The 25,263-nt window shown below is 39.6% G+C and overlaps 1 protein-coding gene across 7 annotated transcripts in view; it reads right to left on the bottom strand.

The window, feature by feature from the left end:
* The window catches only part of RAPGEF2 (Rap guanine nucleotide exchange factor 2), a 244,368-nt gene that overhangs the window by 137,840 nt on the left and 81,265 nt on the right, over positions 1-25,263 (bottom strand). For all 7 annotated transcript variants that reach the window (XM_038754925.1, XM_038754928.1, XM_038754929.1 and 4 more), the window contains exons 2-3: positions 12,966-13,036; positions 4,794-4,850 (exon numbers count right to left, since the gene is read on the bottom strand). In XM_038754925.1, coding sequence (XP_038610853.1) covers positions 4,794-4,850; positions 12,966-13,036 — 128 coding nt within the window. The remainder of the gene's footprint in view (positions 1-4,793; positions 4,851-12,965; positions 13,037-25,263) is intronic.

Genomic DNA, 25,263 nt, shown 5'->3' with positions numbered 1-25,263 from the left:
ACTTAACTCTCTGTGCCTCAGTTACCTCATCTGTAAACTGGGGATAAGAATGTGAGCCCCATGTGGGACAGGGATTGTGTAGGCAGCAGAATTTGGTGACAGTAATAATAATAATAATTACGGTACTTGTTAAGCGCTTACTGTGTGCCAAGCACAATTCTGAGTGCTGAGGTAGATACATGTTAATCAGATTTGACACAATCATTACATCCTCAAAAATAGAGGCATAGGGGCTAAAAAGCATGGGCCTGGAAGCCAAGGGATCTGGGTTCTAATCCAGGATCTGTCCACTTGTCTGCTATGTGACCTGGTTAGGTCATTTAACTTCTCTGTGCCTCAGCTATCCCATCTGGAAAATGGGGATTAAGACTGTGAGTCCTATGAGGGACATGGACTGTATCCAACCTGATTAGCGAGCTTGTATCTATAAATACCATTGAAGTTGATGATCTACCCCAGTACTTAGTAAAGTACCTGGCATGTAGTAAGTGCTTGAATACCATAAAAAAAATCCTGCCTTATCACTTGCCTATTGTGAGACCTTGGGCCACAACTTCTCTGTGCCTCAGTTTTCTCAACTGTAAAATGAGATTAAGATCCCATTCTCCTGCCTGTAAACTATGAGACTCATGTGGCTCAGGAAATATATTCCAACACAGAGTACTATGCTTAGCACAGAGAAACATTTAAGAAATACCATAATTATCATTACTACTAGTATACTCCACTGCCTTGCTTTACTCTGATGGTGATGGGTTAAGAGAGAGTAGACCACCTTCAACCTGAACTGATCTATTGGTGGCACCTTCAAAATAGAACTCACCATCATTTGCTTAGCAAATTACTGTCTTGACAAGTCTTTATTCCATACCTGCTTGGTACGATCAATTAATGATCAATCAATGGTATTATTGAGTGCTTACTATGTGTAGAACACTGTACTAAGTGCTTGGAAGAGTACAATGCAACACAGTTGGTAGACACAAGCTAATAGTCTGGGGGGGGGGGGGGTCATAGGCCATAATTTACAGATATGTATGTAAGTGCTGAGGGTTTATTTTTGAACTGAAATTTTTAGGACACCTGAATCGTGAGATGATACCAAATGCTCAGGTAAGGCCTATGAAAAAGGTCTTGGTGTTGCTGCTCAATCACTGCATTTAAATAGCAAAAAAAAGCAGGAAGAGTAGTACAGAGTATAAGAAAATAGTAAAGTAGATCCCCTGTGTCAATTCATACATACAGTTACTTTATTGGATCATACAATAATAATAATTATGGTATTTGTTAAGCATTTCCTACATGCCAGGCAATCTGCATCATTCAAAGGGATTTATGCACAGGAAGAAGACACATTTTTTTCCCATATGGAATTTTAAAGATAGTAAAATTTAGAATCAACATACATTCTGTTACAGCAGTTTTGCCAAATCTTTAACTGCACTTGAGAATAGTACTAAATGCAACTAATAGACAATCCTGAGGAGAAAATCTCTTCAATTCTCCTAACAAGGGGCTATTATTTTTTAATAGACATAGGATAACCAATCAATCAATCGTATTTATTGAGCGCTTACTGTGTGCAGAGCACTGTACTAAGCGCTTGGGAAGTACAAGTTGGCAACATATAGAGACGGTCCCTACCCAACAGTGGGCTCACAGTCTAGAACCAAGTTTGGAGAAACTGACAATAGTGAAATCATGTATGAAATTAATATGAAAGTGCGTTGACATGCTGCTTCACATATTTATCTACATCACAATTCAAAACCAGTAAAGAGATTCAAAAATTTCAATAGCTTAAATAACTTTTGGTGCATCCATCCTGTGAAACGCTGCAAGTAGTATCTACTGAGAAATTTGCCTGTGGAATAAGTCTACATTTTGAGTAATGTGATGTACCATTTGAATGCTAAGGTTTTTGGTGATTTAGATATTCATGAATCACTGATTGGTGGCAGAAAAATGCTAAGTAGAAAAATTTGACTTCTGATGATTAAGACCAAAGGTTTTATCTTTCAAGTTAATATAAGGGCAGAAATAACGAAACAATTACATAAGAATCCCTGTGGGCCTATTCTGACTTCATAACAATAGTACCTGCACTATAACACGTCATTAATTTATGTCCACTTCTAAACAGTAAAAAAGCACAATTTTAAATTCAGAAAACCCGACAAATATAAAACTGATTACTACTTTTATTGAATTAATAGCATTTACTGAGCGCTTACTGTGTGCAGAGTACAGAACAGCCAAGTTGGTAGAACAACTTACTCCAAACATTCAAAATTTAAACTGTAAGCATTCATGAACCTATAAAATTTCTATAAAAAGACATGGAGGTGATATTTAGATAGGATATTAAAGTACTGCAATGTTGTAGCACTGGAATTTTGAGAATAATATATATTCTTCCCGAAGGTTAAGGAATGAAATACTACAAGGAAAAGAAAGATGATTATTAAATGTCACCTTCGATTCAAGGGAAGCTGGTTGTTAACCGGTCAGTTTTAGTGCTCTTGCTTTTAATCATATTGCAAACACCTGACCTCATGGAAATTTTGGTTCTGTAATGTAATTCATTCTTAGATTTTGAAATTTTTTTTCCACCCCATATTACCTTCTGCTCCAAATCAAAACTACAAAAGCATCTCTTCAGTGAAGCAGGTACTGATGATGAAAATCAACACGCAAAAATAGAACTGACTGAAATTGTACTTACCAGTATTTTACAGGAAAGCTATTAATCTCTAGGTTACCATAATAAAATCATGTCTAAGGCAAACTTGTAAATCACATTAAAAATTAAAACCGAAGGCGGGGAGGTAAAAGCCCACCATTTCTACTAGGAGATAACTTGAGTAAAGTCTTTATTCAGTACCTGTTTATTTATGAAGAGCCAACTGCCAAGTCCTTGAATTTATTTGTCCTAATGGCAAATACTGGCTACGCTCTCCGAGGAAAATGTTGTCACAGTGACAGATAGAAACAAAAACTCCTAATTTACTGCAGTGCAGATATGGCTGGAGTCCAATACAACTTTGCCAACTGTCTGGTTATCAGAAGGTAGAGGTAAAACAGCGAAGGACAGACTTAAGGCACCTCCTCTTTGAATTAACAATTTTACTGGCTAATGGTTAAAGAATGCTATGAAAGCAATAACAAGGAGACTACCTCATCAATCTCCTACTACAATGCAGTGCCTGCACTTTGCTCCTCTAATAGTGTACTTCCATCTCATTTATCTCATCACCAACTCCTTGTCCACATCCTTCCTCTGACCTGGACTTACCTTCCCCTTCACAACTGACAGACCCCCACTCTCCTCACCTTCAAAGCCCTACTACAACAATATCTCCTCCAGGAGGACTTCACTAACCTGACTTTAACCCCTCATTTCCCCACCCTTTTCATTCACTCTCCCCTCTGCACTGCTTATGCTCTTGGGTCTGTAACCCTTAAGCTCTTAATATTCACCCAAGCCCCAGAGCCCTTACTTAGGTGCAAGTTCTTATACTTTGCCATTTCCCCTATCTGTAATTCAGTGTCCGTCTCTCACTCTAGACCGTTAGCCGCTTGTAGGTAGGGATTGTGTCTAGGTTACTTCACTAAATCATATGAGGCAAACATGTAAGAATGAATCAAAATTAAAAATTGAAATTGAGGGTGCAGAGATGAAAGCCCAACATTTCTACTGTACTGTACTCCTCAAAGTGCTCCATACAATGCTCTCAGCCCGTTGTTGGGTAGGGACAGTCTCTGTATGTTGACAATTTGTACGTCTCAAGCGCTTAGTACAGTGCTCTGCACAGAGTAAGCGCTCAATAAATATGACTGAATGAATGAATGAATAAATACCCTTGATTGATTGCATGAAACATTATTTTTAGAATCACTATGTTAATCCTGAGACCTCAAATAGCCATAACCTGGATCAACACTGGAAGAAAGAATTGGAAGTTGACCATTTTTTCAGTTCACCCGACCCATACAGACAGGTAATCAAAATAATCCAGATTTCACACCAGGTTCAGAATGGAGGCACGCTTTCCCTCTTTCCTCACCAATCACAAATCCCATTATTTTACCCCATTCCAAGTACAGGACTCTTACTTGGAGGCTCCTGGTACCCAAGAGAGGCTCCACTTCTGACCAAGGGGAGAGGCCCACGGTAAGTTCCCCAACTCTATATCATAAAGTGGACTCAATGTATCCCAGTTACCCAAAATTATCTAGGCATCCAAAATAATATTTAGCACTTAACAATTCAGATCGAAAGAGACTCTACTCTGTTAAAGGTAGTTGGTGTCAGGACAAAAAAAAAAACAGTTTATTGTTCATGCTGCTTTATTCCTGTTAATGGAAAACTAAAACTACTGCCTAATTTGAAACATAGATTAATCCCCTGTTTCCTACATCCAATCTTCTCCACTCCCTCTAGTAAAATCTTAATGCAGATTTTTATCTGGATTGCTACAAAAGCATCCACACCCTACAGTTTTTTGAACAATGTTTTTTTGCACACAGTAGGTGTATTATAAATTCTGTGGACCATCATTTCAAAGCTATTATGACCTTTTCTTTAATACAATAAAAAACGGCTGTCCACATCAGTTTTAGTCTAGGTATGGGCTAAAAATGTGGACATTCTAAATAACGAAGACACTACGAGGTCTCAATGTGTTTGTGAAGATGTACTGAGTTAGTGAGGTATTAAAACCTCTCTCAGTCCTTGAGGAAAAGATTTAGTTTACTAAATTACACACAAAAGGAAGAGAAGAAACACTTACTAGTATAAAACTTCATTGGCTTCATGTCTTTCGTATCTCACGGTTTCACACATTAACCTACAAAAGAAATTTTTAAAAACTTGAGAGATCAGAGAATATTTTTAATGTTTTAAATAATCCAATAAAATGGTTTGCAGTAATAGAAATTACAATTGTCAATGGAACTTTCAAAATGTATTTAAAATCTTAAATGAATCATAATTGTTTGACCTAAATTCTGAACTTCCCAACAAAATCCGTATAATTGGAAATTAATTTATGGAATTTTTAAAAAAATTGAACCTTTGGCGAACTGCAATTATTTTCATACTTGGCTCAAAAATCAATTCACATCAAAACAGCTTTTAATGACAGTCACATTTCTGCATTTGTAACAGTTCAACTAATCACAAAAAACTTAACAAGCAATTGAAAGACCAGCTTATGGGCAAGCAGCACTTAACTCATCAATGCAAAATCATTTAAGGAATGAAAACTAAGCTATTTAAATAAATTCAGCATTCATACCATGGTATAATAGAAGAACTGAATAGACATTCCTGACTGAAAGAAACAATCCACTGTGATATTGGGTAGAGCACAATAGAAGAATGGTGAAAACAGTTGCCATAACACAGGATGACTATAATCAATGCAATGTGGTCAGGGATGCCTTCTAAAGTTTGCTGCAAACAAAATATCAAGATTGTGGGGCATCACTCTTCATTAGTCATCAGCATTGAAAAGAAAAACATTTTGGCTATTTGAAATTCATTGCTTACTGGAAACTAACTTTTAACAGTCCCAAAATTAGTCCCTCCTTCTTCTCCCCCTCCTCCTCCCCATCCCTCCCACCTTACCTCCTTCCCCTCCCCACAGCACCTGTATATATGTATATATGTTTGTACGTATTTATTACTCTATTTTATTTGTACATATTTATTCTATTTATTTTATTTTGTTAATATGTTTTGTTTTGTTGTCTGTCTCCCCCTTCTAGACTGTGAGCCCGCTGCTGGGTAGGGACCGTCTCTATATGTTGTCAACTTGTACTTCCCAAGCGCTTAGTACAGTGCTATGCACACTAGTAAGCGCTCAATAAATATGATTGAATAAATGAATCTAATAACTCTAATAACCTGATATGTGTTAGATAAGTGTCAGAGGAGGGCTCAAACTGGAGTGTCAGAAGCTACTTACCTTATTATAGTAATTGTTTTCAAACCATCCTCCCCAGCTGGCTTATTTGCCACAATCACAACTGGTCCACCACTGTGTTAATTTGGAAATGAGGGCTTGTTGGAAAACAACAACTATATGTTTGCAGGAATACCTACATCTCTTTTTCCACTCAAAATTTCAGAGGTAAAAAATACATTCTACAAATCCATCCAAAATGTATGTCAAGCCCAAATATGAACGGGCTAATTTTCCCTTATTGAGTCGCTGTGCTGGATTCTAAGACTGCTGGGGAAACTGAGTCTCACATGTTGCACCCATTCACAACCTACACAAAATACAACATAGCATCCTGGGAAGAAATGAAGTAGATGGCATTCTTATACTCTCTGCCCACTCAAGTCCATAAACGTATCCATTTGGGGGTTTAAGAGAAGCAACATGGTACAGTGGATAGAGCATGGCCCTGGGAGTCAAAAGGTTCTAATCCCGGCTCCACCACTCATCTGCTGTGTGACCTTGGGCAAGTCACTTCACATCTCTGTGCCTCAGTTACTTCGCCTATAAAATGGGGATTGAGACCATGAGCCCCATGTAGGACAGGGACTGTGTCCATTTCACTTTGCTTGTACCCACCCTAGTCCTTAGTACAGTGTGTGGCACACAGTAAATGCTTAACAAATACCACAATAATTAGTAGTAGTAGTATTAAAATATGTAGGTTACCAGTATTAATATTCTTATCTGTGACCTGCATTAATAATCCTCGAATGCAAACCACAGTGGCAAGTTGGACTAATCTCCCAAGCCAGTTCCCTTCATAACTTGGCCACCACTACTCACAATTTTACTTATCACTGTTCCTTCACCTCCCTCTCCTAGGCATCCACACCAAATGAAGCAGAATGGGAAGAGTGAAAGACTGGCTAGGCCTTGCTAGCAATGGAAAACAGTTTGATTCCACAAAAAGCATTTTTCTTTTCCCCTTCCCTCTTGAAAATGGTGACAATGGTGCAGTCTGAAACCCTGCAACATAGACGTAAACTCCTTGAGGGTGGGGGCCACATCTTTCACTTTTAATGCAATCTCCCAAGCACTTAATAAAATTCCCTGCACACAAAAGGCCTAATACTCAGTGGTGGTAGATGTGTAATCAACAAGTGAAAACCAGCATGACCTAGTAGTAAGAGCAATGGGCTGAGAGTCAGAGGATCTGCGTTCAAATCCTAGCTCTTCCACTTATCTAGTTTAACCAGTCATTTAACTTCCCTGTGCCTCAGTCTCCTCATCTGTAAACTGGGGAATACAATAACTGTCCTCCCTCCTACTTAGACTGTGAGCCCCACATGGGACATGATGTACCCAACCTGGTTATCTTCTTTCTGCTCCACGCTTGACACACAACACTTATTACACCTCACAGATATTATTATTAACACTAGTGTTGCCTTTGTTTTACAATTTTCTCCTTGTCTGAGATGGAGACAGGTATACAGATATACAGACAGATATAGAGAAGCAGCGTGGCTCAGTGGAAAGAGCCCGGGCTTTGGAGTCAGGGGTCATGGGTTCAAATCCCGGCTCTGCGAATTGTCAGCTGTGTGACTTTGGGCAAGTCACTTAACTTCTCTAGGCCTCAGTTACCTCATCTGTAAAATGGGGATTAAGACTGTGAGCCCCCTGTGGGACAACCTGATTGCCTTGTAACCTCACCAGTGCTTAGAACAGTGCTCTGCACATAGTAAGCGCTTAATAAATGCCATCATTATTATTATTATTATTATATAATCTTCAGTGGCACTATGTATGTTTATGTATCCTTTCACTTCTCAGGGACACCCTGAAATTGGATTTGCTTTTGGTCTGTGTAGCCTTGATTTTCTTCAGCCTTGGCATCCCAACATGGTTGTGCATAGTTTCTAACTCATTTATCATTCTTTAATGTAAAACTTCAATAAACACCTCTTTTTTTGCAGGGTCATGAGAAACCACAAGGTGCTGGAAATGTATTGCTTTCCTCAAGTACCTATTTGATTTTGGAGACTTATACACCAAACTAGTTCTCATTTTGTCTGCCAAAGATGCCCAGTCTGTGCGGCTACTTGATTTTCTTTATCTAGTGGTTGCAGTCACATTTAAATGGGCTTTTATTTTTTACACTTGATCTGTGATATTGTCCTTAAGCTTCTTTATTGTCAACCTCTTCAAAAAAGAAGGGATTTTCGCCCATTTAAACAGTGAACATGGCTCGGTGTTAAATTCCAAATTGAAGTGACAAACTAATGCATCAAATGGATCACAACTTAGTGCTGTACAAATCAGCAGGAATTATGAGCGTTCTTCTGGTTTTGCTGCCGATCAGTAACACAGTCATTTAGGGGTCACTAATTGGATGTCTGGTGTAACCAAGCTGACTTTCTGCTGTTAGATGATATGGGAATCTAAGTGTTGAACACACTGAAGAGGGGAGATGCCGGAGAAGAGAGGCCAGTGAGAAGAGTGATGAAGTGATCAGTGATGAGGTGACAAGTATTTGAGCCAAGGGTGGAGAGAAAGGAGCAGGAGGACGGCAGAAAAAGCTTGACTGAATGTGGGTGGTGAAAGAGAAATCAAAGAAGACTTTGCCCAGATGAGTTCAGCTATTATTATCAGCCTATTTTTTTTAAATGACTCAAAAATTATAGTAGCCACAAAACTAGTCATCTGATCTTCCAAGGCCTTTCCAGGAAGGCCAAAAAAAATTGAACTTTTTTAGAACAGGAAACAAACCACTACAAGGCAATGAATCACTTGCACTCTGACAGTTTACCTACCAGTACACTACAACATATGAAGTTCAAGTACATCAAACTGTACCTTGCATTTTTAAGTTAAAGAACTATTATCTGGATTGATGTCAAGATTAGGGAAAAAAACAAACCTAAGGTTTTATCTATTTAAAATTGGCCTAACAAAAATGGCCTCATATATATATAAAGTACATTAAACTGTACCTTGCATTTTTAAGTTAAAGAACTATTATCTGGATTGATTTCAAGATTAGGGAAAAAAACAAACCTAAGGTTTTATCTATTTAAAATTGGCCTAACAAAAATGGCCTCATATATATATAAAGTACATTAAACTGTACCTTGCATTTTTAAGTGAAAGAACTATTATCTGGATTGATTTCAAGATTAGGGAAAAAAACAAACCTAAGGTTTTATCTATTTAAAATTGGCCTAACAAAAATGGCCTCAAAGATGGATTTCAAATATTAAAGTCTCATGATAAGCTTTACTCCTAATCACACTCCACATATGTGCGACACAGACCAATCTCTTCCTTGGGTAGCACTGTAAACAGAAACACCCTTCAATTGTGGCTACTGTAGTAAAGCAGAAAGGTAAAGTTCCCCACTTCCTCAGCAAGAATCTCCTGACTTTATTCTGGCAAGCAGGTCAATGCCATTTGTCGATATATCATACTAACAGTCAATAATTACTTTGATCTGTGTTTGCAAAACACAGTCAGCTCAAGTGAAATAATGTCAAGCACTTGCGAAACTAAAAACCGTACCTGGCTTTTCAAAATAATGAATAATACAACACATAGTTTGGCAGGAAAATGTTCCTGTCCACATGGTAAACAGGGAGAAAACGACACAATTCTAATTCTGTACTAAAGCCTTGAAGCTGAATTTGGGGAATAACACATTCCCAAATAATTCCTTATAGTTTTATTCAAGGCACTCCACCAGCTCTCTTCCCCCACTATTCCCTAATCACACTCTCGACTCTTCCCTATAATAATAATAATAATAATGTTGGCATTTGTTAAGTGCTTACTATGTGCAAAGCACTACCTTACCTCCCAGCTGTACCCCATTCTCAACCTAGCTGTCTCCAACCCCCCGTTAACCTAGTGCCTATCCCTTCCTCCACAAATTCACCAGACCTCAGCCTTCCCCTCCTAAAATCCCATCTCTCCAAACAAGCCTCCCCAGTTAATTATCAGCACCCTGAATCTTAACCTTTCAAGCAGCCTCTTGCACTTACTATACATGGATGGTTCAATTGTATTTATTTTGACAAGCTGCTTGTGAACATTTCTGTCTTCCTCCCTTGTTAGAGTATAAACTCCTCATGGGCTAGGAATTAATGCATCCTGTGCTTCTGTTGTACTTCCCAATCCCTTAATACCCTCAGTAGGGGCTCAACAAATAGCACTCCTACTACTGCCAAAACTGTGAATATTCAGCTTCATTATTAATTGCCAACTCTGTTCCTGAAAGAGAGGCTGGCAATTTGTGAAGAGTTTTTTTTTTTTTTTTGGATAGTCTCCAAATTCCAGGTCAAAAAGGTACCAACAGATCCCTCACAACATAAGGCATAGAATTTCAGATTTTTTTATTTTTCCCAGAAATAGAAATTATGAGATAACCCTTCCAAAACAACACTTTCCCTTGTCCCTAAAGTTGGTACTTTCCAGCAAAGACTGGGGCAAATAATTATGATTTTGAAGGTTCTAGTGGAGCTGTTCAAAACTCACTCTTTGTGTTCTCAAATAAGTTAACTTCTCCGTGCCTCAGGTCCTCATATGTAATATGTAAATCAAATGTATGTCTTCCCCTCTAGACTGTAAGCTCGTTGTGGGCAGGGAATATGTCCGTTTATTGTCACAGTGTACTCTCCCAAGGACTTAGTACAGTGCTTTGCACCCGGTAAGCTCTCAAGAAATATGACTGAATGAATGAATGAACAATGCCAGGGCTATCGCCAGGATGACCAGAGCTATAGGCCCAGGTGCACCACTGAGTCAGCTGAACTAAGTATCAATCAATTAAGACAAGCAGCATGGACTAGTGGAAAGCCACCGGCCTGTAAATCAGAGGATCTGGGGCCTAATCTCACTTGTCTGCTGTGTGACCTTGGTCAGTCAGTAAATCATACTTATTGAGCACTTACTGTGTACTAAGTGTACAAATTACACAGTACACTAAGTGCTTGGGAGAGTATAGTATAGCATTATAACAAATACATTCCCTGGCCACAACGAGCTTACAGTCTAGAGGGACTGGACCATGGGCAAGTCAGTTACCGCACCTGTAAAAATGGGATTAATACACTGAGCACGGCGTGGGATACGAACTGTGTCCAACCTGATTAGCTTGTAACTACCTCAGAGCTAAATATGGTGCCTGGCACATAGTAAGTGCTTAACTGATAACATTGAAAAAAAAAGTGCACAGTTGGAATATTGGCAAAGCACACAAACTGAGGTGTGGTGGGATAGATGAAGGACAAGTAGAGGAGAAAGAGCCCTTATTGAGTGCTTTAAAGTCAATACTGAAAAGTTTCTGCTTAATCTGAAGAATGGACAACCACTGGAGGGTTTTTTTTAATGGGGAGATAGGCCCAAATTGAGGCTTTAGATAAATGATCCAGGCAGCAGAATGAAGTATGGACTGGAGGGAGGAGAGACTAGAGTGAGGAAGGTCTTCAAGGGGGATGATGCAGTATGTAATTCAGGACACTCCAGTTACCTGGACCACCATTTGGATGGAGAGGAAGGGATGGATTCTGGAGGTGTTGTGAAGAAAGAACCAACAGGATTTGGTGAATGACTGAATAAGAGGCTTCAAAGAATGGGAGGAAGGCTTGAGAGATAAGGAAGAGAGGAGTGTTTTCAAAAGTGATAAGAAAGTTAGAAGTAGGAGAGGATTTGGGAGAAAATTTTGGACACACTGAATTTAATTTGCCAGTAGAACATGAATGCATAAATGTTCTGGAGGTAGGAGGTGGTGTGAGGTCAGGGCTAATGAGGAAGATTCAGGAGTCTTCTGAGCAGAGGTGGCTTTAGAGCAGATGAGGTCCCCAAGGGAGTGGGTGTAAATTGAAAATAGAAGAGCACACAGAACTGAGCCCTGAGGGGCTCCCACAGTTAGGGAGGGGAAGACCAAAGAATGAGACTTAAGGAGCAGCCAAAGAGGTAGGAGGAAAACCAGGAGAGGACTATGTCAGAGAAGTCCATTCATTCATTCAATTGTATTTATTGAGCGCTTACTGTGTACAGAGCACTGTACTAAGCGCTTAGGAAGTACAAGTTGAGAAACACATCTCCAAGGGAAGTCAGTCCTAGCATCTGCAGCTCCTGCCACTTGCCGGCTGTGAGACCTTGGGTAAGTCACTTAACTTCTCTGTGCCTTAGTTTCCTTATCTGTAAAATGAGGATTAAATCCCACTCCCTCCCACTTAGACTGGGACCCCCATGTGGGACAGGGACAGTGACCAATCTGATTCTCTTGTACCTAGTACAGTGCTTGGCACATAGTATGCACTTAATACCATTATCATTATTATTCTTATTATCAATAAGACAATAATCAGGTTTTTATCATTCTTATTAGCAAACAATTTCAGAGCTGTTGTTCACAAGATTGCCACAAGCTGCAGCACCACTAAATAACTGAACTTGTGGTGATTCCTTGCTATGTTTCCTCAGACTAACAGGCTTTGAAAGGGTTTTTATTCTTAATTATGCTGCTCTTGTTAGCCCTCTGGATGAGCTATGCCTCCTTCTAATAGTAGTCTTCCCGGTTCTCTCCAGCCCCAACTCATCATTATCTGGTACTTAACTGGTGACATCCACTTCCCCAGCCTCCCGGGTAATAAGGCTTTCCCTCTAGCTGGAGAAGGGTAGTTGTCCCCAAAGAACTTCCTCTCTGAAGGAAAGATCTATCCTCAGTCATAAGCAGGACTGATTTAACATTCGTTAATGGGTAAAAGTTCTGTAAGCTAAAATATTCCCCAAGAGCTTTAAGAACCCAATGTTTTCCAAGTAAGTTTAAAAGTTAGAGAGGAAAGAAAATAAAAACATTTCACATTTAACAAAACATAAACCAGGTATATTATATATGCTTAGAAAAAAAATCAAGCCAGTTTCATTCCTTTTTAGCCTTCTACATCTTTACATGATCAGACATTATTGAAGCAAGACTTATCATGGTTCTGAAATTGCCTTAAGAATTCATACCTAAGTTGGTGTTCTCTCAGATTAGACAACGCTTCCATTCCGTGTAAGTAGGAATACACTATTTCCAGATCCTGTGAAAAAAATATATATATTTGTTAGACACTGCATATTAAATCTCCATATTTAAGCAAACTTCTGTTATGAATGTTAAAACATGCTTATCTTATTTCTGGGATATTAAGAATTAACTCAGCATTATAAACCTTTAGACAAAGCTCACCTAATTGAATGGGTAACAAATCATTTTATGATATCAAACGATTGACAAATAGTAGCTAAGATTTAGAAAAATAAGTTTGAATCCAAATATTATTCTCTTACACATTTCTTGTTTTATTATGTCCAAATTCAGTATTGTGAACAGATGGGAAAAAATTATCCAGGCTTACTTCTTAAGCGTCAGGTAAAAAAAAACAATAAAATGTTTTAATAACTTCCAAGAATTTGAATTAGCATTAAATTCAGTCAAAAAGTAAGAAGGATTCATGGCAAGCATTCATTTTCATATACGGTGTGATATGACTGGAAATTGTTCTTCGTGTGAACTGCCACTTGCACCTTATAAACTTTGCATATGCCATCAGCACCTTTCTTTCTCCGCTTTCCAATATAATAATCAATCTCAGGCATCTTTCTCAACTGGAAGAGATATTAATTTCCTTTGAAACATATAAGCTCCCCATTCTTGGCAAGTTGCCATTTTGTAGAAACGGTGGGAAAGTGATCAAAGTATTGCTTAAATACCCCATTAGTTTTATTTCATTACTTTTGCTTGCCATGGATCCTTCTTACTTTTTGACTGAATTTCATTCTAACTCAAATTGTTTGTGAAAAGACCTGAGCAGGACCATACATCTCTAATTTGGTGCTAGTGCTTAAACAAATTCACAAACCCAGAAAATAGCAGAGAAGCAGCATAATTATAAAATTTCACAATTTTTAGCTTTAAGTTAGAGATCCTTGAAGAAAATATATTTAGAATCTAAAAAGAAAAAGAAAAAATTCTTGAGACAAATGCCTGCCAGAAGTCATGGCAAGGGAGAATACTTAAATGAAGCCATTATTCTAAAACCTAGATTTCTAAGACTCATTTAATGCTACATATAAAAACATTTAAAGATTTACTTTTTCAAATGTGTAGCCAAACCCATCATTTCCAACAACTTTATGAAGACATGAACTAAAGCTTGAAAGCAGTTGATGCTTCCATGTTAGTTAAAATTCTAAGAGTGTCTCATTAAAAAGGTTTGAAAAAGTGGGAGGATTTGGGGTTGAATTTGTCATTAAAAATAACTGAAAAAATATCACTATGCAAAGCAGAAAGGAGATTATGCCCTCTGGTGGTTCATCTAGTTTATCTTTCCATAGCAAAATATGTACAATATTTTTCCATTCCTGATGGCACACTTTCACACATTTTGCAAAATCCCTAAAAATGCTTTCAGTGGCAACCACAATGTAAAGGTCAAATCCAGAATATTGTAGAAAAAGAAAGGGGTGGGATGGGAGGAGGGAGAAGAGAAACAGGGATTCAAAGATATTGAATTTACTGAATAAGACCTTCAAGCTTTAATAGCAAGATCAGAACTGAGTTCCTTAGTACGAAAATCCTGTATTTAAAGTACGAAAGACAAGACTGGTAGGCATGTTTTGGATGCAGAAAGAGAAATTGAATGAAAAACAGCTAAGCAGAGAGTACTGCTCTTTTCACTAATGGTTCTCATTTTATCTTTCTTACATGTAACATGATAGGTTTATACATATCCACAGCAGCTAAAGACTGTACAAGTAAAATAACTAGGCCCTTTCATAGAAAATGCCCTAATGGAAAGCTTGCTGTCTCGCCTACAGCATACAAAAGATAATGCTTTAATATCTGTTAAGTGCCTTATCTGGGTACCTATATAACCACAAAATTAAAATTCCTAGGAGAAAGGCATTTTTAAAGATGCTATCTAAAAGAAATTTAGCAAGCCAACTCTGGCCTGAAATGAAAAACTTGCCGAATCAACCCTTTTCTGTTATGGGCAATTACTTGATAAAGAACCAATCAATGTGTTTTCTGAGTTAAATGACTGTAGTGAAGAGAGGGGAGGTAGACTTTAGAACTATATGAACTCTCCTAAATTCAGCCACTTGGCCTCACGGTGACTCCTCCCTAACTCAGAGTGGCCACAGACAAAAATAAGTTACGTGATCTCCCCAAAGTCACACAGAAGACAGGTGGAAGAGTTGGGACAGAATTCAAGTTCTCGACTCCCAGGACCAAGCTCTTTCCCCTAGGCCACACTGCTTCTCCGTTGGAAGTCCTTCATAATCCAAATAGTATTAATAATTGTGGTTACTTGAGGGCACAGAGAGTCTGAAACACTGCTCCTCAATCAAACACATATGCCAATGTCAGAGTTCCTGGGACAAGCCTGGCTTAGAAGTGGAATGAATAGGAAGTAGCTTCAAAAATGTTCATTTTTGATGTCTGTTATAAAGCCCACAAATATTTGGTGGCTGTTGATGCCCTGGGTTGGGCCTAACAGATTTGAGAAAAAACAATGCAATTTTCTATGGGAAAATCTATTAGCCTATTTTAATTTAACCAATTTTTTCCTTTTTACCTACACACACTAGGAAATTACCTTATGTATTCTAAGAGGTACTAAAAAAATGATGTGTGCAGCATTCCCAAATTAAATGACTACATATAAGATGGGCGATCCACTCAACTGAAAAAGAAAAATTCTCCAACTTCTTTTCCTAATGAGATAGATATTCAAAGGCAAAAAATATATATTTGTGGGTAAGGTGAGCCACATGAAAACCACAAGTTTCTGTCACAATTCTACTGATGCCAAGCAAAGCATTATGATTGTAGGGCAGGCAATCCTGCTCTCTCTCTTCTCATCATCATCATCTATAGAATTTACTGAGCACTTAGTGTGTGCAGAGAGCTTTACTAAGTTCTTGGGAGAATACACCAGAGTTGGTAGACACTTTCCCTGCGTACAAGGGGCTTACAGTCTCTTCTCCAGCTTGAGAACATGGACTGTGTGAAGAAGAGGGGAGAGGAGAACACTACAGAAGAGGGAAGCTTTACCCAGATGTTTATGGAACCTCAAGCTTCAGAATTTTTTTTTAAGTGGCATCTGTTAATTGCTCACTAGGTGTCAAGCAGTTCTAAGCACGGGGATAAATACAAGTTAATCAGGCCAGATACAATCCTTGTCCCACATAGGGCTTAGAGTCCAAGTAGGAGGGAGAACAGGTTTTGAATCCCCATTTTGCAAATGAGGAAATAGATAACAGGGCACCTACTTTATTGAGCCCACTGTTGGCTAGGGACTGTCTCTATATGTTGCCAATTTGTACTTCCCAAGCACTTAGTACAGTGCTCTGCACACAGTAAGCGCTCAATAAATACGATTGATGATGATGATGATGATTGAGAAAACTTAAACTATTAGGCATGATCTCCTTAAAATCTCTCTGCTCCTCTCCAGTCCCTCCCTCCTGCCCCTGAATTCTCACCTCTTCCCAGCAGTATCTTAAGAGGAGATCTCCTGACTTCCATCAAAATCCACTCCCTCCACCTGCACAACTGACCCCATCCCTTCACACTTTATCAAAGCACTTGCTGGGTCCTTTCTTCCTTCCCTGATCACCATCTTCAACTGTTTGTTTCTTCCCCACTGATTTTAAATGACTTCTTCCCCACTGCTTTCAAACATGCTCATCCGAAAAAAGCCCTCCCTTGACCCCATGGCACCCTCCAGTTATGTCCCATCTCCTTCCTACTATTCCTCTCCAAACTCCTTGTGCAAGTTGTCTCCTCCTGCTGTCTCAAGTTCCTTTCCTCCAAGTCTCTCCTTGGCCCCCTCCAATCTGGGTTTCCATTCCCTTCACTCCATAGAAAAAGCCTCCTCACATGCTCTTCTTCCCAAATCCAGCGAACTTTAATCCAACCTTATCTTCCTCGACCTTTAAACTGCCTTCAGCACTACCTTCTTCTGGAAACATTATCCAACCTAGGCTTCACTGACACTGTCCTGCCCTGTGTCTCTCTGTCTCTTCTCAGTCTCTTCTGCAGGTTCCTCCTCTGCCTCCCTAAACTGAAGGGGGCCCCTCAAGGTTAAATTCTGGGTCCCCTTTTATACTCCATCTAGACCCATTCACTTGGAGAACTTATTCAATCTCATGGCTTCACCTACCTCTTCTTTGAGGATGATTCCCAAATATACATCTCCCCAAAGCTGCATCTCCAGCTCTTCTCTCTCTCTCCCTCTCAGCAGTCTAGTGTTTCCTCCTGCCTTCAAGACTTCTCTATTTGGATGCCCTGCCTACACTTCAAACTTAACATGTCTAAAACAGAACTCCTTATCTTCCCACCCAAACCCTTGCTGAATAAATGTAATGGAGTTCAGCAAATATTACTGACTGATTGATAAGCAGTTACAGCATGACCTAGTGGAAAGAATATGAGCCCCCAAGCTCACAGTCAAAGAACCTAAGTTCAAATCCCGGCTCTGGCACTTGTCTGTGTGACCATAGGCAAACTGCTTAATCTCTCAGTGTCTGTTTCCTCATCTGTAAATGGGGACTCAATCTACCTATTCTCCCTCCTACTTTGACTGTGAGCTCCATGTGGGACAAGGGCTATGGCCAACCTCATTAACTTGTATCAACTTCGCATTTATTAAAATGCTTGGCACGTATTAAGTGCTTAACAAAATGCAATTTTTTTTCATCTTACTTTTGTCTGCTGTGTGACCTTGGGCAAATTATTCCACTTTTCTGTGCTTCAATTTCCTTTTCTGTAATTTGGGGATCAATATATGTTTCCCCTCCCTTTATGCCTGTAAGCCCTGGGTGGGCCATGTGGTCTCTCTGTATTGTGTCTATCCCAGTGGTGTCTGGCACATGGTAAATGCTAATACATACACTGATTATTTGATACTATAGTAATCTAGCCTATGAGAAAGATCTTCAAAAGAGGTCAATACAAGGGGAAAGAATTTCTTCCAAGCTCAGAACTGAAGCCTCATTAATTGGAAACAGCTCTCCATAACGTTCACAAGCTCTGCCACAGGAAAATTGGTAATTTCCAAGCTTTTTTAAATCCTTGGGAAGGAAAGATTCAGATAAATTCAGCTTTATCCTGAAGATTCCAATATGGAGTGATTTTAGGCTCAAGAAAAAATAGTCATTCCTGCCTATTCCTAATAGGGTTTCAATCTGAGACTGATCTGAAACCTCACATTCCTAAGGTGACCAACAGGGTTAAGGACCGTTAGAAGAAAAAAATTCAAATTCAAATTCAAAACAACCATTTAAATTCCTCCAAGAGGCCTCGCTCAAAGGAACACAAGCTTCTACGGTAGTTACTCACACAAATTGAGGCATTTTCCTCAAATAATTGAAAGAGTCACCCTCTATCATGTATAGATAGATAGATCTAAGCACAAAGAGGAAGGAGAGTGATACGGCTGAGCAACAAGCAGAGTATTTGAATAAAGGTAAATACTATACAAGTCTTTGAATAACCGCTCATCTCTCCAACCTACTTCCACACTCCCCACCACTGCCACTTCTATATTTCCAAGTCCTCTACCCAAGTGAGCTTCACTTGGATACTCATTTCCAATACCTCCTATCTAGTACATATGTAACATATCTTTCACTGTATAGCTTCCTCTTAAGTGTAATTCATTCTAGCACCTGCCTCTCCCAAAATATTGCAAAATGCTTGATGGCAGGATCATGTCTACTAATTGAATTGTACACTCCCAAAATGCTCAGTACAGTGCTCTGTACAGAATAAGTGATCAGCAAATATTACTGATTGATAAGCAGCCCATGTTTCTTCTTAACAGCTTCTTTACAAGGCTTACACTTAAAAATGTTACAAGCTATGGAATACTTTTACCAACCATACCGTGACGTTGATACCAAAGCCACTCTTCAAAATCAATCAAGGATATTTAAGTATTTACTGTCTGCAGAACACTGTACTAAGCACTTAAGAGTACAACACAATACAAACTCCACATGGAGTGTATAGACCAGCTTACAGTCCTCAGAATACACTTTTCACACTGTTTTGCTTTTACTATAGTTCTTGTATCAAAATGAATACATGTTATGTGACAGAAGTAAAGAAATGCTCAGGCATTTTTCCTTAAAAAATTGTACTATATGAAAAATGTCCAACAGAATAGTGTACCTCAGGAAAATCCTCTTGCTCCTTATCATAGTATAAGGTTTCTAATACAATAATCCAAGCTGCACTCCTAGAAAGTCTTTGTTTTGGATTGGGGCTACAATAAGTCTAAAAATGTTAAACAGAGGAAAAATTTGCAATCTTGGTGTTCAAGTTTGAGAAAAAAAGGCACCTCAGCTTTTCACTAGGTGGCAGAATGATCCATCTTTCCTTTTCCAGAGGGAAAATTGCAATAGCTATCAACCTAACCCATTTCAATTACACTTATATTAGTTATGTTCAGGAAACCTGATCTTTCCCCCCTACTAAAAACAAAAATAGAAACGGACTCCCTCTCCCCCATCTGAAGGCAAATGTTCCATAACTGCAAATGCAAGCATAGACAACTATATCCTTCTTTGACCATTCAAAAGCGAATCACCTATTTTGCGGGGAGAGGGCTAGGGGACATCTTTTTTAATATTTTCATTATTGATGAAAGCATTAAATATTCGAATATATACATTAAGACAAATAAATGGAACTCTATGCACACATTTAATGTAAATGCAGAAAACATCTGATCAAGTCAACCCAGTAATGGAATACAGTGGGAAAGGCCACGCCATTCATTCATTCAATCGTAAAGCGCAGCAGACTGCAGAAAATATCAGAAAAATCAAAGAACTATAAAGTCCCCGGAAAGACAACCATTCCAATATTAACTACAAATTTTATGAAGGCAGAAAACAGGTTTGGAACTGCTGCCCTAGTCACTTTAAACAAAAAAAACAGCATCATCAACTGTAATTCTGTTCAGTCACATGTCCAAATGTCTAAATGACCCCAACAAATTGTGTAGTAGTTCCTATAGGTGGCACTCTTTCCTCAAATCAGCTGAATTAACAGGCAAAAACATTCAGCAGTTCCATAAAACCCTTTTTCTTAAATTACAATCAAATAAAAACTACAGGTCACTCTTCACAAAATGATTTACTCACAGTGTGGTACCCATATCTATTACAGCTCAACTAAAAATTGTCTGGAAGACTTTTGACTAAATAAGGCATTCCTGACTTCACTTCCTAAAAATCCCTGGAGTTCATTAAAGTTAGCATATTTCACCAAGGGGAGACAGACTGCACTTCCATTTTCACTAACATTTGTTTTAACACTCAGGAATTTGGCCTCTTGGACACCTCCGCCTTGGTGCACAATCCTATTTTAGTTATTTGCTTTCCATCACATATTGGTTACCTCCTCTCACGCTTCAAACTATATAGGTCATTCATTCAGTGCAGACACTCCTTACTCATTAGTGACGGACTGGCATGCCACTCACCATCTTTAATTTCACGAGCATGTGCAAGCACTTCCAAGCTCAGCACTGTGTTCAAACATGCCCAACGGAATCACAGACAGTAGCGCTCAAATCAGGGATTTCATCGTCCACCATACTTGGCACCACTATCTCTGATTCTGCCATTTATGCTGGCACGTTCCCACATTCATGATGAAATCCTAATTAAATGTGGGGAGAAATCCCAAATGGCAGGGCTCATCAGTGGTTTCTCCCTACATACAAGTTCAGAGCCCTGCTCTTCTGTCAGAGCCTTACACCCTTGTAGCTCTTAACTTCACAACTTGACCTGCTTCAGTCAGGCTATTTCTCATCCTTCTTGTTCCAGGTGCTTCCCTCACAACCTCAGGTCTCTGATCAGGTCTTTAGTCTACCTTGCCACCTTCATTCTGGCAATCTAGCCCACTAACTTCTATTAACTTTCTTGGCTTCTATGCTGACGTAGCTGAGTGCCATTAGGGAAAGTCTTACTTTCACTCATTCATTCCTATTTATTGAGCACTTACTGTGTGCAGAGCACTGTACTAAGCACTTGGGAAGTACAAATCAGCAACATATAGAGAGTCCCTACCCAGCAACGGGCTCACAGTCTAGAAGCGGGAGACAGACAACAAAACAAGTAGGCAGGTGTCAATACCATCAGAATAAATAGAATTATAGCTATATACACATCATTAATAAAATAGAGTAATATAGATGTACAAATAAACACATGTACTGTGGGGAGGGGAAGGGAGTAGGGCAGGGGGGATGATGGGGAGGGGAGGAGGAGAAGAGGAGAAGGGGGGCTCAGTCTGGGAAGGCTCTCAGTAGGGCTTTGAAGGGAGGAAGAGAGCTAGTTTGGTGGATGTGTGGATGGAGGGCATTCCAGGCTAGAGGTAGGACGTGGGCCAAGGGTCGACAGCGGGACAGGCGAGAACAAGACAAAATGAGGAGGTTAGTCTTTCTCTATCTCCTTCCACCCAAAACATCAGCATCTGGAATCACCTCCCCATCCCAAGGAGAGCAAGATCGATTATATCACTCTCTCGGGAACTTCCAACTGCCTCCTAGTCAAGAGTTTCATGGTGCTCCATCAATTAGTTTCACTCCCCTCGAATTACTCTCGTCCCACACCTTGGCTACTGCTCTCCTGTCTGGGGTCCCACATTATGTGTTCCCTTCCTTTCAACCCAATTCTGTCTCTCTCCTCTTTAAAATCATGACTCAAAACTCAATTTTCCAGGAAATCTTTTCAAACTATGTTAAGGTGATTCTACTCACCCCAGCAACTCACCTAGCATGAGGGGAGGTGCACTTAATGCAGCAGTGACTGGCTAAGTGCATATTTGTTGTCTTTAAATGGTTTTGTTTCAAAAGGTTCTTAAATATGTTCACTCTGCATCTGAGTGCAGAGACTTTCTGTTCTTTGTATCTCCTCCCTAAATTGTTCTTGCTCTGTATACTGCCAAAGGGCAGCAGTAAATATTGTTACAGATAGAGGGATTTTTTTAGGTTTATCCTACATCCATCAAACTCCGTGAGCAAAGAATAACTCAGGCAATCGCCAAAAGCTTTATGTCTGCTCCTTCCTGGCCTAAAAGGGGAGGTGCTCATAAATCAATTATATTTATTGAACGTGAATCAATCATATTTATTGAGCACTTATTATGGGCAGAGCACTGTAATAAGCACTTGGGAGAGTACAATTTAAATGAGTTGGTAGAGCTGTTCCCTGCCCACAATGAGCTTACAATCTAGAGTGTACAATCATGACTCATGTAAGAGAGATAATATCATTAAGAACATCAACTTTGCAATAACTTCTTTCTTTTGGGCAGGAACTGTTATATTGTATTCTCCCAAGCACTTAGTATAGTGTTCTGCACACAGTAAGCACTCAATAAATACGATTGATGGATGTCAGCTCTGCCAGTTCTTGATCATTTTGATTTCATGATCTTAAGATATAACTTTCTCCAATTAGAAAAAATCACGTGAATAAGAGCAGCATGGTCTAACAGATAAAGCACGGGCCGGGGAATCAGAAGGCCCAGGATTATAATTCCTAGTCTGCAGTGTGACCCTTGACAAGTCACTTAACTTCAGTTACCTCATCTGTAAAATGGGAATTAAGACTGTGAGCCCCATACGGGACATGGACTGTGTCCAACCTGATTAGCTTGTATCTATCCCAGCACTTAGTACAATGACTGAACAAAGTAAGCATTTAAACACCATTTAAAAAAAAAATCCACAGAAGCAAGTTTTAAAGACTGCTGTATCTGAAGACAACTTCTCTGATGGCAGCAACAGCTTTACACCAAAAGCTTTAAATAGAGAAGGGAAAATTAAGACTTGCACAATTATAATGATCCTGCAAGAGGCGCATAAATGGGAAAATTCTACATCGAAAATTAAAGCCTGCCATCTCCTAAAGTGAGAAAGTGGCTAATACACTGAGGAAATTGCAGGGTGCTGTTAGGATTTCTTTGCCTGCTTAATGCCTCACCCTATCAAAAAGTTTATGAATCATCACATCAAGCAATTAAAGTTCAAATTTTAGGACAATAAATTCATTCTTGAATCACTGTTTATATGGCCCTCTGTTACAAAGTTCTTATTTTAAAAGATTATCTAGTGATCTACTGAAGACTATTTTTGAAACTTTTTTTAGCATGCTTATAAGCACTATTTGCAAAGTTAAATAACAGTCAAATTCCAACTTCCACATAATAAACCTGGGGTAAGCACAATTAATAATAATAATAATGGCATTTATTAAGTGCTTACTATGTGCAAAACACTGTTCTAAGCACTGGGGGAGGTTACAAGGTGATCAGGTTGTCCATGGGGGGGCTCACAGTCTTAATCCCCATTTAACAGGTGAGGTAACTGAGGCACAGAGAAGTTAAGTGATTTGCCCAAAGTCACACAGCTGATAATTGGCAGAGCTGGGATTTGAACCCATGACCTCTGACTCCAAAGCCCGTGCTCTTTCCACTGAGCCACACTGCTTCTCTACTGGGTCCACTGGAAGCAGCTTGGCCTAGTGGAAAGAGCATTGGCCTCGGAGTCAGAGTACCTGGGTTCTAATCCTGGTTCTGCCACTTGTCTGCTGTGTGACCCTGGACAACTCACAACTTCTCTGTGCCTCAGTTACTTCATCTGTAAAATAAGGATTATGATTGTGTGCCACGCTGCTTCTCCTATACCCTTCTCATTTACAGTTTGCCAAAATGGCCATATAGTCCGTTCTATATTTTGTTAATTCTTCCTTGTATATTTTCTAGCCTTTAAGCTATAACTCACAAAGCCTAAGTGGAAAGCAACGTCTCTGGAGCAGAGAACAGATATATTACAAAGTGACTGCTAGAAAAAAAAAAGTTTGTGAAGCAAAGATTCTAGGCACAGACTTAAATTTTAAACAGCTCTCAAATTTTAAAACAGCTGCTCATTGCCCTATCTTTAATTGCTTTTACTGAGTACCTGCTGGTTGCAGAGCACTGTATTAGGCAAAATAGGGGTAAGAGACATGATCCCTGCCTGGGAAGAGTTTACAATCCAGCAGATTGGACCACTTTTTTGTCTACTCCTTTCTTAACGGCTCAGTCCTGCTACGAAAGCAGAGGAAAACATAACCTGGTAAAGTCATGACCAAAATCTCTCTCAGGCTCACCTTGCTTTTGGCATTCTCCCTCCCCCATCACTCTGACCAGACCAAGCATCTGCAAGTCTCTTTGGGGCCTCAACCTTCCTTTCTGCCCTTAAACTCTTTCTTATTTTAAACCTAATTTCCAATCCCAAAAAGACCCCTTCCTAATTGAGTCCTGAGGGTTAGGAGTAGGGCACAGAGGGAGATGGAGAATTAGAGGGGAGCGGGCACTTTAAAACAACTATTTGTGCCATTCTGTCAGTGCTCCATTCCAAACCTGCCAATCCCTCCTCTTTCTAATAATAATAATAATAATAATAATAATAATAGCATTTATTAAGCACTTACTATGTGCAAAGCACTGTTCTAAGCGCTGGGGAAGTTACAAGGTGATCAGGTTGTCCCACAGGGGCTCACAGTTTTACAGATGAGGTAACAGAGGCACAGAGAAGTTAAGTGACTTGCCCAAAGACACACAGCTGACAATTGGCGGAGCCAGGATTCAAACCCATGACCTCTGACTCCAAAGCTCAGGCTCTTTCCACTGAGCCACGCTGCTTCTCAAATCCAGTAGCTTCTTCTGCTGCTTCTAATCCAGTAAATGCTCAAAAAATACAATTTATGATTGACCCAAACCAACTCGCGATTAGCCCTTGAAGCAGCTTGACTCAGTGGAAAGAGCCTGGTCTTTGGAGTCAGAGGTCATGGGTTCAAATCCTGGCTCCGCCAATTGTCCACTGTGTGACTCTGGGCAAGTCACTTAAATTCTCTGTGCCTCAGTTACCTCATCTGTAAAATGGGGATTAAGACTGTGAGGGCCCCCCCCCCCCCCCCCCCCCCCCCCCCCCCCCCCCCCCCCCCCCCCCCCGTGGGACAACCTGACCACCCTGTAACCTCCCCAGCGCTTAGAACAGTGCTTTGCACATAGTAAGCCCTTAACAAATGCCATCATTATTATTTATTATTACAACAAGCAAAACACAAGGTGGGCATTCACATCAAATTATAGAGAGAGGAAGGAGTGAAGATGGAAGAAACATAATGGGGATATTGAATTTCAGTTTCACTACTGTCCTGAATCAAACTAGATGCTTTGTTAGCTCTTATTTCTGGA

Source organism: Tachyglossus aculeatus, chromosome 12 (genome assembly GCF_015852505.1).
Source record: "Tachyglossus aculeatus isolate mTacAcu1 chromosome 12, mTacAcu1.pri, whole genome shotgun sequence".
NCBI classification, from domain to species: Eukaryota; Metazoa; Chordata; class Mammalia; order Monotremata; family Tachyglossidae; genus Tachyglossus; species Tachyglossus aculeatus.
Note: the sequence above shows the minus strand (reverse complement) of the source record. Positions and strands in the feature narration are given on the sequence as shown.